We start from the raw sequence: 14,551 nt of genomic DNA, 5'->3' as shown, positions 1-14,551 counted from the left end.
GTTTCCCCTTTTTTCATTTCCTTTTTTACAGTAGCAAACTTCTATATTTCACAAAAGAGCACGTACTACACAAGCACCATCTTTCTCCTATTCAAAAGCGGACGTGAAATTTGGATGATTTGGGGAACTGTTCTGTTACAAAACCGTACCCGCAACTTTGTGTAGGTAAGTTCTTCTAATTTTATCCTTGACATTTACATGTGTTCGCAACTTTCAAAAGAAAACTTTTCTCAAACCTTCTCCGCTTTTGATATGGCCAAAAAAACAAGTTTACGAGTAGATAGACTTCCGTAGGCTGCACGTTTACTGAACGAGCAGCACTAGCGACGCAAAACGCAAATGAAAAGTATATAGCACTATGGAGGTACACTTCGAGCAATCATGACACATGAAACTAATGAACGGCACCTTTTCATTCATCCCTTCATTTTTTATATTCAAGACAGTGCTCATCATAAACTGCACTATACAAAAATAAACTCCACAGTGTCTTTCTGTGGCTGTGGTTTCCAACAAAAGTTTCCAAGGTTATCTGAGAACTAAATTGGGCAAACTTGCAGTTTATTTGTTCGTTACGTTGACCTCATCACATGTACAGGCTCGGAAGAATACATTCACGTGCTAGTATGAGTAAAATTGCCGTTCATGACGTCACTCAGTTCGACATGCTGTGGGATCAAATAAAATAGAATGGTCGTGTCTCACTAGTAACTGCACGCTCTGTGGCTCATATCTCTCAACGTGTTTTCGCTTCTGTTTATGAAGAGACAATATCAGCGAATTAAGCTTGGCTAGTTCAACAGGACAATCGCCTCGCTGTCCAGGTAAGCGCACGATTGCTAGCACTACAAATTCATTATACCACTAATATTGTACGATTTTTTGAAAGTCTGTTGTGTCGGTTACTGAAGGCTGATGTAGCGACAACTACTTTTAAAAAATCAAAAAACGAATCACTGCAGGGTTTTGCACTTTAATGCCACAGAGAGCCGAATCAAATTTCTTTTAAATTTTGCATAAGATAGAAAGGTGTATTTGTACTTATTTATCATTTCATGGCTTTAAGTTTTTGAGGAAATATCGTACAAAGCAGTAAAATGAAATAGAGTTCTTTAAATGAACGAACGATGCTCTGTTCATTAGAATTCTGCGCTGCGTGAAAAAAGATTACATTTTATATCGATTTCTGATAACAGACTCGAATATGCCCTTTGTCTTCGTAGTAACGGTGATTTGGTGGTTGTAATGGTTTATATGTTCATACGAATGCTGACTAGACATGTAGGAAAATTCAAAAGATGAAAGTGAATTCTCTCTTCGTCATATAAAGAGCTGAAAGAAAACGCGAGAGCCAGGCCAAGGAGCAAATATTGAAAATACCTAAAAATTTCATGCTTTTAGCGGGAACTTTTGGTAGCTGTAAGTCAATTTTCGATTCCTAAATGTTAACAATTGCATTTTACCAATGGCGCCAATTTTGACATGGGCAATAATGGCTAACACATATATGAGATGTCTGGTCTCTTAACATGTAACTGAATATCGAACAGGCAAATGTGTTAAAGGAAAGCAGTGTAGCCTTGCTTGTTTTCCTCAATTTCGTTGCTGTGTTACATTTTGACTGCACTATCAGTCCATTCCAGGCTCTTGTGCGTTTACCGGATCATTTCATGTTTTGAAAAGCAAGGCTTCTATAGCGTCATGCCCCTAAACGGCTCATGCAATTTGTAATATGTAAACGCTCGGAAGGAATAGCGACGGCGTAGTAAAAATCATGAAAAGAAAGCACATCATCAAACATCGCTACGAAACTGAAGAAAACAAAAATAGAGATTTGAAATCAATGGTAAGCGACGCTGAAAATATTAACATTTACCAAGACTTATTTGGAGGCGAAATAGTAGTTGGGATGGACTCAGCTTTGTTCTGATTTTCTTGAAACCTTGAAATTTACAGGAGACAGACTGACGGAAATATTTCGATTAACTGACAAGAGGAAATATGTCTGTCAATGAGACTTGATTGGCTCTACTTAAAACTAACTGCAATGTACATGTTTGCATTGAATGGCTGTTGATTGGTTCTACGTAAGACTAACTGTAATGTACATGTTTGCATTCATGGCTGTATCTCATCGGCGACCTCACTGCACAAATTGGTAACACTGCTGAAAATATTTACCATGTCTATTCTTACCTTCAAAAATAGCATAAAAAAGACAATGATAACATCATCTGAACTTAAAATTTTGTGCAAATTTTCCTCAAAGAAACTTTGCCCCATTCGCCTACAAAATCCAGAATAAAGATCGCGGTCACAGTCAAAAATTGAGTACCATGGAATAACAATACATAAATTGAAAAGATCTGCTGTTCCTGTGTTAACTCGAGAGGAAAAGATAAATTTTCAGTTTCTCTTGATGTAAGACGGTGAAAACTTTGACAAAGCATACAGAGCTTCAAAATGAGTCTCGCATCAGGCGGCAAATAAGAGGTTGTGGAAAATTTGATGGACAGTCCGAATATCTGTTCTCGAAGCACATTCTACCGAAGCATTGAACACAGTTTGGAGGAAATACTCAGTACGATTTCGCAGCGTGTATTAGTTTATACTATTATTTCTCTTTAAAAGACCAATACGTGACTTTGTATTGCAATGAAAACGTCATCACAATTACTTACAAACTATCTTCAGAATCGCTGCGAGTCAGCCCCATTTTTTATAATTTTACTGATACATACGATGTGGTCGTTAGGTTAATCATGAAAAAATGTAAACATGAATATTAATGCGCGCGTGCAAGATCGATCTTTTAGAATTATGTACGGAAGATCTAGATACAATGATGAGTTAATTTGTCAGTTCAAGAACCAGTCCTTGATTTTTTGGTGTTCAAATCTCGATTTTTATAATTTCACTGATACATACGATGTGATCGTTTGGTTCATGATAAAGAAATGCACACATGACATGTAAGTTAAGTCTTTTAGCAATATGTACGGAAAACTATAGTTACAATAATAGGTTATTTTGTCTGTTCGAGAACCACTCCTTGATGTTTTACTTTCAAACCTCGATGTTTACTAGCACCATATTTAAATCATCAACTTTACTGAAGTACTCGGAATTTGTACTCAGATCTTGGAATTCTTAAAGGGATATAGTCGTCGGAACTGCGCCTGTGCGAGTTTCTTGTTTACAAACAATGTATTTCATGCACGATATCAAGATGCACCTCATCATCATAGCTGCAACATTTAAATTATACGATGATAGATTATGACAGACATGTTTTAACTGTCATCAATCACCATTGTGCCTTGGATACATTGTTGCCATGGGCCGTATGGGTCCCATACGACCTTTGAGCGCAGTTCCGACGACTATATCCCTTTAAATCTTACTTTGTCTGTGATCAACTTCACTTGCCAAGGGAGTTTATTCGGACCAGGACCCTGAGTCCTCAAAACAGGCAGACCATACAACGCAGATCGAACAAAGCTGTGTAGACCGAACAATGGTCTATAATAGATCTGCTGAAACACAATCTTACTGTAAATGGGATGGAACTGCTATCAAAACAATGGCTGGTAGGCACACTAAAAAATCACAATGGAAGAGTCATTCCGTGTGACGCTTTCCTCTGATGACAAAGACATGGAAAGCGATTTGTAAAATCAATTATCTAGACATCCTTGATGTACATAAATATATCACCAGTCATGAGATAGGGTTGTATTGTATTGACTAAGGCTGGAAAATCAATTATTAAAGCCAATATAAATAAACTTGATCTCTGGGGATGACGTCAGCATAAATCGTGTCCTTCTATTGCGCTCAAACCATAATGAACATAAGCTTAATAAAGATTATCATGATGGGACTTCGTCTATTTCAAAATATATCCTATGATAATGAGTTCAAAACACTTTGTAAAAATTTGAGATGGGCGACAATCTTTAAAAGGTTCTTTGAAGCAATGCAAAGGACCGGAGAATTTGAAATAAATGGGTTTGAGCTGACATTTACAAACATAAATTTTATTCAAAGCAATCAACCATCGTTCAATCAACTCTTGTCCCGGTACTTTACCTAAATGCATGTTACCTGAACCAAGTCCTTTTTATTTGACACATTAACATTTCAATCATTGAGTTTCTGTCCCTTGACCATTTGCCGAAGGTAAATCTAATGAGGTTAATTTTATTCAAGTGGTAAGCAATCAGATACACATGTATAATATTATCAAGGTTAACGTGAATTTGTCAGTAAAACACCACGGTACGTAACTTTTAAGAAAACAAGACAAGCTGTTTTAATGTCGAAGCTGATCGACAGTCGCCGATAACAGGTGAATGGGACGGTAAAAAATTGAAAAATCCGTTTGAGCCAGTTTTTGTAGCTCTGACATGTAGACGACTTTCTGACTATTTTTGTCATGTACATCAATTACAAGTTCATGTTCTACGTCCAGAGCATGTTGAAAACCATCAATTTATAGAGCGTTCAGTTATTATGGCTATGATGGGCCGACAAATTCTTCTTGTGCATCAGTCAAACAAAGTGAAACTCCCCATTGCCCTAACATTAATGATCCCCCTTTAAGATGACAAAATTTCATGAATCAATACCCCTACTACTTGAGTAAGTGTTGATCCAATTTTGAATGATAACACTGGCCATTACCTGTGCATGGATACAATACAACATCTGTGGTAAGATATTTTTCAAAGATTCTGCTCTTCTTCCAGATTTCAAATACACTGTATACTGTGCCACGTAAAGTTCAAAAGTTCTTCATCACTTGTGCTGCTGCCAATTTCATGGATTACAACATCATCATCCTCTTCCTCGGCAACAAGATCAGAGTCTGATATGTCACTGTCACTGCACAATAATTCTACCTGAAGTATACTTTACTATATAGTATATACACATATTTTGTATTTATTTTCAAGAATTATAATACAAAAAAGGTATATTTATGCATTTCTTCTTTATCGCTCATTGACATAAACAACAAAGTCATTGAAAAGTTACATTTAGATTCCAGCCCTTGTGTTTATTTATCCAAATAAGTTTTGTAATCTATTTCCTGAAAACTGGTCAGATGTCAACAGTAGTGCTATGCAACAGCACAAGGGGAACCTTTCAATGTATGCCAGGTTTCAGTTAAACATATAGCTCGCACCTAATCATTGCCTTACCTCAGCCATAGGCTGATAGACATAATTGTTCATTTGCCCTGAGCGAGCTCAATTAAGAAGAAGACAGGCCCGTATAGAATTGCCGAGGCAAGATCTCCAAGTGACAGATAAAACATATACTTTTATTCAGATAATAGTGAAATGACTTCAGAGAATAAAATCATGTAGAGAATCATTTTTAATTCCCAGAATAGTTTTGTACTTTGAAACTGCTTTTTGACGGGATGGATACTTACGAAAATCAAGTGGACCCCCATGCTGTTTCAAAACTACACGAACTCCGCCCTACGTTGCAGTTATCATATTAAGGTGACCCTCTGGATTTTGCCGGACCTCCCAGGCCTTTATAACTGAATGCTCCCTTAGCATGTCAACACAGAGTTATATGTGTAAAAAGCACTGTCACTATGTACGATTAAATTCCAGTCTGAAGCATAATTTACTTGAACAAAACAACAATGTAGTCTACTCGATTACATGTTGAGTTGACATCTCAACACTGTGTATCCCTACGAGCAGACAAGAAACTCTCGTAAACGTAGAGAATAAAAGTGGTGAAAAACCATCAAAAGTTACAGCTACTGACCTGTAAGTAATAAGTCGAATTATGTATACATCTATGCGTGTTCCAATGGTTTATTGTCACAGTTTGAATTGATACCTATTATGAATACTGATTACAAGGCATAGTCGTTATCAAATTTTAACGACATGATGCTTTACAAATTTCATTTTCATGATTTGTGACTCTGGTCTGAGTGTCTCGTTTCTCGTTTGAACATCAATAACTTATTTTGCTTTGGCAGTGAATACAAATGCACACATTTGTTCTTACACGAGTTGCTATGACAACTTAGAACACAACAGTTGAACAGCATGATTTCACTGCTTAAAATCGTCATGGCGGACGGGAACAAACGGCAACAATCAGAGAGCGAGGTCATACAGGGGTCATGGAAAATGGCCAATATATTTGCCGGTACATTGGCCCATACACGAAGTTTGGATGGGGTTAGGAAAGGGTGTAATCGCTTACGGGGAGGGTTTTGGAAATCGGACATGGTTTTCTTCCGTAGAGCAGCAGAGCATATACTGAAAATATGAAACGATTTCACCATGTTACCTCCAGGGCTTTTAATATCTTTAATGATCGTGAAATGTGTTTTTTGATACTGAGAGATAATCGCTTCGGAATAAAACGACATGCCCGACGGGCTCGACTAATGCATTCGAACTTGGTAAACAATCAATATCATAATGAATGTCATACCATTTATTTGTACAGTACTTTTCAAGTTAATTGAATATACTCCTTCAATTTTCGAAAATGACAGATAACACGCTGTCTTAATGCGTTCTTTAAAAGGTATGGAATAAGAGAAAACTATACTTTCAAAAGAAGTTCAATTGTCATTATTTCTTTCAGGCCAAGTGAAATTCACTATCTTTTCTACAGAATCGATCTTTTAATATTTTTGATGATTTCGGTACCGATGCACAAGCACGAACAATTAAATGTTCCTATCTATTTTATCAGTAATCGTTTTTCTTGTCGACTCCTTACAAAGTAGATAAATTTGTTGGAAATATTATTATTAAGTGTTCGTTTCCATATCAATATTTCCTGTATTTGACATCCATGCGATATTTCTGTCAGAGAAATTTACTGGTAAAATAATGAATAAAAAAGACAGATTTGCTAAAACCTTGTTCGTCTTGCTGCTTGGTGGAGATTTATATATCTGGTATTATTACTTTTCCTTCAGGTTCTTTATTATTTAGAACACTATGCTTTTAGCAAGGAGCACTGTTATTTCCTACAAGGACACCTGTATACCTGTATATATATATATATATATATATATATATATATATATATATATATATATATATATATATATATATATATATATATATATATATATATATATATATATATATATATATATATATATATAAGGACAACAGAACGGCGCACGTCAAACCCACTTGAACTGATCCGTTAGCTCAGTTGGTAGAGCATCCGAACTGAATTCGAGTGACGTGGGTTCAAGTCCTACATGGATCATTTTTTCAAGCCCCAAAAATTTACTGTGCAGAGACACTCAGATGTAGTTGTGTGTTTTTCTATATATTTTTATATATATAGATATAGATATAGATATATATCGTACTCTGTTCAGCGAATCATATGCTTGAACACAGAACTCGACTACGATTCTCAGAACTAAATATGTCTGTAAAGTTGCTTCATCATTTTAACATCAACTTTTTAGCTTAATACAGGGCAAATCTGGGAATTTTTCCCAACATGCAATCAGGATATGGTCTGCACGATAAAAATTAGGCAACTGAACTATGAGGGAAAATGATACAAAACAGCATGGCTGATGACGTCATGAATATGTCTAGATACACGTTCACCGTGATTACTCCGCACATATTTCTGTATCTTAAAATTTACAATTGTACCACACAGCGTGAATCTAAAGAGGATTTCCAATATGAAAGAGTTTCACAGCGGTTGTTTTCTTTCGTTTAGAAGGCGTAATTGATAAAACTCATCTTTATGAAACGACAGTTGACAAACAAAGACCGGATCCACCATTTCATTGAGGTGTTAACATTTCACACGTCGCTGGTAGATGTTATTGCAAGTTTTGTTGTGTCCCTGTTTCTGTGACAACTCCCTGTTTCTGTGACAACTCCCTGTTTCTGTGACAACTCCCTTGCCTCACAAATGAAACAAGCATAGCTTTTTCATGTTCCCATATTTCAAAAAGGTCAGGAGACCATTTGGAAAGAAAATTACCATATTTATGAACTGGATATTACTCAAAGAATTCCACTTCTTTCACGTCTGGTGAAGGTAATTTGTATGATTTTCGTGATCATAACAAATTTAGACACCCACTGTTCGGTTCATCGTTGGAAAAAGAGGTAATAGTGTGCGCTTAGTGAATTTGAAAAAATGCTGTTTTCGGACCCTTCGAATAATCAAACCGGCAATGATAGGAAATGAGCCGTACGATATCAAAGCAGGAATTGGCTGTCGGGATTATTACCATGTACGCTTTTCAGTTGAAGCTGTAAATGTACCCTGTAAACTGCGAAAATGGAGAAGTTTTTGAGATACCGAACAAACGGCTCGTCACATTTCACTTTAATGCGTGTAGATAATTCCCATGGCTTCCTTGTAACAATTCACTTCAAAGACAGCATGTCTGGAAGGCGAATCTTTGGTGAGCGTACACAGTAAATGAGAAAGTGTAACCTCAACAAGTGTAAAATTTCCACAGCGGCAGGAAACACTTGTAATTATGGCTGTTTCTTTTCTTGTGGCGTCAACATCAACGGCGTGTCTTTTACCTTTTGGCATATTTGTGTTTTTGCAGTCATCTATGTATCTATGACAGTCTACTGTCACTTTTCGTGTTACTTTTATGGTTGTATTGCGACTTTTATTGTTTCGCAGATCTGTTAGTGGGTTTGCACGTTGATCTGTGTATCAAATAAAATAAAAAATAAATAAAGTAAAAATTAGGATTTTCGTTCTGAAATGATAGCCGATCGAAAAATCGAGTTTCCTGAGGTCTCGTGGTAATACGCGGCACCAATCGGAATGTTGTCAACTTTTGATCAATCTTTCAACAAGGAAACTCCAAAGCAACCTCTTTCATAATCAAAAATGAAAATCAGGGATAGGTATACAAAATGAAGGACGAGGGTAACAAATTACCGATGCATCAAATTCAAAATGGCCGCTATTCAGTGTGTTGAATCTGTGAGAACAAGTTAGAATAGATTTTCTCTGAAAATTTCATACTCCACATGTGTCAAAATGAATCAACAGGCACGGCAGACGAGATAAGTGTCTTAACCAGTTATTTGTCCTGTCGTTGTCGAAATGCACTCGTACAGTCGCAAAAATGAACGCCAGTGAATCATATTGGGACATGAGGAAATAATTGGTTACTTCAACAGACCTGACCAATCTGTGTATGACTAGACGCGACAGCGAATATTTCAAAACATTATTATGCCGTCAAGTGATTACAACTGAGATGCAATTCAGCTTATTGAGTGAAATTCAGACAGGAAAGTCGCATGGAACTGGCTTTCACGGATGGATTGTGCTATTAAGAAAGTTGTAATTTCATTAGTGAAAACACAGGCATTGCCATATTATGATTAATTTTGCGCAAAGATGACAAATAGCTTCATAATATTATGCTTAAGTCTCAAACTCACCATCCTTTGGCAGTGAGTCTACTTCTCTAAAATATTCCAGAGTTTGTGCCTAGGGCCTTGTCAATGTTACTGAATGTGGTTAAATTTTCGGAAGTATCATAACATGGCAAGATATGGCTTCAAAGTTAATTATTTACTAGGCAAGTTTGTGAGACAAACAAAACTGTCGGTGGTAGGAGGTGTCCTATGTGGAATAAAAGCGCACAAAGCAAATGATACCAAGCTATGGCATGCGCAAAGCTGGTAGAGTTCTAGTACCCATGACTCCTGCTGGACGTTGCATTGTAGGTTGCTTTCGGTCATAGAATGGATGAACTTCGCACACCCTGAGATAGTAAAGCGATGGCCACAGGTTAAGCTGATGTAGATGACATTTTGAGGATAGGCAGAGATTTTTATATCCTACCAGACACAGAGGCTCCTCATATTTAACACGAATGGAACTTATTTTAGATAATTGGATGGTGAAGTAATGTCGATTTAATCTACAAGTGTTATCTCATCTGCTTTTATTTTTATATTACACACTTGTTTTTACGAATAATTTGCGGTATTGCAATATTCAGTTTTATGGCACCTAACACTTTTGAGAAATTTGCAAAATGTGAAAATCCAATTATCCCAAATTAGTTCCAATCGAGTTTGTTCTTCATAGCATTGCCGATAAACTATCCATCTGTTTCAGTGGCTTTATGACAGTTTCTATATCGCCATTTCCCATGTACTGGAAACTGAACCCTAATCTTAACCAAACCAAACCCAACTGAACCCACTGACTCCTATCCATAACCACACCAAATCCAACTGAACCCGATCTCTAACCACACCAAACCCAACTGAACACACTGACCCCTATCCCAAACCGAACCAAACCCAACTGAACCCACTGAACCCGATCCCTAAACACACCAAACCCAACTGATCCTACTGACCCCTATACCTAACCAAACTTAACCTACTGAACTCGGTCTCTTACCACACCAAATCCAACTGAACCTGATCCCTAATCGAACCAAACCAAGCCCAACTGAACCCACTGAACCTATCCTGAACCCATTGGACCCCTATCCTTTAAAATCCGAACCCATTGAATTTAACTAAATCTATAGAACCCAACTGAACCCTATCCTAGACTCAATGGGAAGTCCCCCGTGTTGTAAGTGTAGAGGGCAGCCGTGCTGATATCGATTCTTGCACTACCTGTCAACATTCTGATAGTTTCAAATAAATTGAGAGCCGTTCATGTTTTAATTACACTAATAACCGATCATGACAGAAAAATTAAACAGACAAATAAAATACAGAATCACTATGATTCTAATACTGAGAAAATGGCAAAGCAGCATTGACGAGTTAGGCACCGAATCAAAATTGTTAAAAGCGTAAATGAGTTAGTCTAGGGTTACTGAGATATAAAAGTGGAAAATGGGGCGCTCTATTATGAAAAATGGGAAACCTGCCGATCTTTATGATGAAATTTGATGGATACTGGTCCTTTCGTTTCAGATATATATTTGTTTACCACTTTGCTTACCGACATTTGGGTTGGAAAAGGGATAAAAAATGTGTATTGAGACGCGATTTCGACGGAGAAGAGTCAATCATATCAGAGTGTTATTGAATATGTACTTCACTTTTTAAATTATTTGAGCGTTTCCTTCAATCTTTCATGTCTTACCTTGTTAAGATTAGAATTGTTTCTGACATTCATTTCCTATTCTTAGAAGACTGGGCAGTTTTTGAATGAGCTGTAAATGTGTGTCACACTGTCTGTGCATAATCAGATGTCTATCACTAACGCAGAGAGAGAGAGAGCAGCAGTAGTCCAAAAAATTGAGTGGACAATTAGACTGTTTCCCACCATCAAGTTGTATATTGATGAACCAAAGCTTCAGTCGCTGAAAGTCTGTTACATGTTAATTTTGTAATTCCTGAGTAAATTTCGCACTAAAGGGACAGTAGCTGTATCTTTAAACATTTTTATAATTTTATTCTGTATATCACCGACAGAAATGCTCAGAATTCAGTTCGTCAATATAAAATACAACATACATATATATGCAAACAGTGTTATCATGTTGCCAATACATAAATTTTGATTTGGACTGAAAACTCAGTTACTAGCTATACCTATACAGGCTATTTCAATAAGCTTAACACTGTGATTGTGATGTACTTTTAACCCTTTCAGCATCGTGGTGGACCTCTACAGAGGAAAACGGGAGTGAAAATGTTAATGGAGTACACAAAATGGCAATAATTGCAGTTTTATGTACTTCCTCAACATGTTTATCAATTATTGATCATTCAACAAAACAAAGCACATAAGTTTTGTCAAAAATTAAAGCCACTCTCCATTTAGAATTTTCATGCTCATTTATTTTCGGTGACTATCCACTATTTTAATTCTCAGAAACCATACTTTAAAAGTTGGCCTTTTAGTAGCTTCCAAGGTATTGAGTAGGAATTTTTCTATCTTGGTTGTTTCCTGTTATCTTTTTAATGACAGATTCAGAAACTGTCTAAATAAATTATTACTATTGTCAACAAAGTGGAGTCCCGCACTTGACCAAAACTATATAGATAAAAGCAATTAAAGGAAAACAGTCTCTTTGTCGTTTGATTCCAATTATATCTCCTGAGAAGCCACGTGGAGCTAGTTTTATACGTTAAAACTACCATTGAATGATGTAATTCTTATGCATTTTATGCGATTATGGTCCGGCATCGTACTATCAAAGCAAAGTTACCCCTCCCCGCCCCATTGAGCATTTCCATTTCCATTATCAAAATTAGGGTGAACCCCCAATCCACCTACTGTCAACCCATCCAACCCGACCCCACCCCAGCTAAAGAAACTGGCCAGTTCTACATCTACTCGGCAAGAAATTGTTCAGTTGCGACATCTATGGTTGACGGCAGGACCATGTTGGATATGTCGTTATTCTGTTGGAAATCAAGTTTTCGGTTCTTCGCGATCAGAGACTCTGTGAGGCTTTTGCTGAGAGCTATTGCAGGACAAGCAAGGCATAGATGTACTCGGACTTAGGGAAAGGACGAAGACTCAAACTCGAAGTTTACCGATACCACAGTGTGATGAAAAAATTAACTTGCACGTTTGATCTCTGGGTATCACGAGGTGTTATAGCGAGGAAAATAGTATAGCTAATTGTCACTATTTTATTTTCTTCATGCCCATTTCACGCTGAGCTCAACTTTATTGATCACTTTGATGTCTTCTTACACCGCGGTGAAGGCGCCTGTTTACGGCAGAAAACTTGCGAAAATAAACGACCACCAATTTATACGACTTCTCGCGTTGCCTTTCGCATATCCCGCATTCTCTTTCTAGGGGTTGCTGTGCCAATTAGAAATATGGACCGTGGTTTAATCGACCTGAGCGTTATTCGACACCTAAGTCGACAATGAATGTTTAATATTTACCACCTACATCCACCTTATAGAGCAAATATCAATTGCTGATGGGTATTTTGATCGCCAACGATTCAAAGAAAAAAATCTTCAACAGCCCTAAGGAAATATTATCTTCGATAAAAGGAGTCATCGTTACTCAGCTTACGTGAAATAAGCGGGAGCTAATACGACGTCGCTTAAGAAAAGACTTTACAAATTAGAAGATTCACCGTTTGACAGTACCTTCGAAGCTTGTGAGCGTGACTTCGCTGAATACATGCGCAGTTGGCCAAGTGGACGAGTTTAATGGTCCTTACATGAAGATTTAATGAACGTTTATAAGTCTGACATCTGTGATTTGCAGTGACAGCCGTAGTTCATAACCGAGAGGACATCCTAAGTGAACCTTCGTTACAGAGACACGGTAACATGCAATGAATTTGAAACGCAAACGATTGAATACCTTTTTGTCACTGTTGATCTTTTTTATAACGACAATCTCTAAGTTTATTTAGTTTTGCTCACGAAACCTGTAAAACTGTAGGAAATAGTCGAACTTTTAAAGACTTGCATGATGTATTAATATCAGTACTACAATTATTTTCTTCCGAAAAACCTATAATAAGAAAAACATGGAATCCGTTGAATTTTTTCTTGTTATCGATGTAGTAAAGTTAGTCTTCTGTTACACATCTGAATTTTCGAGAATTTAAACGGCGTGGTTCTCATTTATTTCCAGAGAGACAGTTTTCCTCAGAAATCATAAGTTTATTTCGAAGTAATAATTAAATTCTTTTGCAGCACTTCGGTTTTCCCTGTATGCTAATAGTAACACAATATGAGTTACAGCGGAGGATTTGTGTCTTCTGTGACAGTTTATGACACATTCAATATAACATTAAATGCAGATTTTCACAACATGTGTCTTCCTCCTTTGTCCGAAACAGAATTCAAATAAATAATTATGTACTTTTTCGCCTTTCCTTGATGATTGACGTATATGGATTGAAAAATTCTAAAACGTTTCTTTTTTTTTCTCATGTGAAATTTAACTCATTTGTTCTGCTTTGCAGTCTGGCCATGGTACTAATCAAATTCGCTGCCTGCTCCTGCGTTCCATTACTTCTAATAATCGAGACACTACCGATCACGCCGACTCTGCAGATCGGAAGTGACGACAGGACAGCCCTGAATCTTCTTGGTTTATTTCCGGTCAATACACACAGCTGGGCAGGAGGAGAGAGTACACTGCCGGCAACAGAGTTGGCCATCGCGCATGTAAATGAACGCCATGATCTTTTACCCGGATACAAACTGACAATGACATGGGGAGACAGCAAGGTATCTACATTTTTACAATTTACTCTCATTTCCTTGAAAAACGGCCACATTGATAATTTTTATATTTTCTGACTCGCATTGAATTATTCTTGGACTAATAACTGCATTTTTTCACCTTGTAATATAATAATTTTGCGTGAAAAGTAATGTGTTAAGACATGTATCCAGTGTTGTAGTTGCGTGTTACAGCAACTCATGGACAGACCAACTTCTTCTTTTCAACGCTCAAACTAAAAGGAAGCCAAGAAAAAATCGCGAGAAGCTTAGTTTCTTCTGATTTTAAAAGATTGTAGGTCTAATTTGCCTTTGTTCAAATGATACTTAGTGATACTTATAGA

At 37.0% G+C, this 14,551-nt stretch overlaps 1 protein-coding gene across 1 annotated transcript in view; it reads left to right on the top strand.

The window, feature by feature from the left end:
• The first annotated feature begins 681 nt into the window (after window positions 1-681).
• LOC139143270 (gamma-aminobutyric acid type B receptor subunit 1-like) overlaps window positions 682-14,551 on the top strand; it is a 47,202-nt gene continuing 33,332 nt past the window's right edge. The window contains exons 1-2 of the mRNA XM_070713466.1: window positions 682-824; window positions 13,946-14,213. Coding sequence (XP_070569567.1) covers window positions 13,953-14,213 — 261 coding nt within the window. The 5' untranslated portion in view covers window positions 682-824; window positions 13,946-13,952. The remainder of the gene's footprint in view (window positions 825-13,945; window positions 14,214-14,551) is intronic.

The sequence above is a fragment of the Ptychodera flava genome, chromosome 11 (assembly GCF_041260155.1).
Source record: "Ptychodera flava strain L36383 chromosome 11, AS_Pfla_20210202, whole genome shotgun sequence".
Classification (NCBI taxonomy): domain Eukaryota; kingdom Metazoa; phylum Hemichordata; class Enteropneusta; family Ptychoderidae; genus Ptychodera; species Ptychodera flava.
Note: the sequence above shows the minus strand (reverse complement) of the source record. Positions and strands in the feature narration are given on the sequence as shown.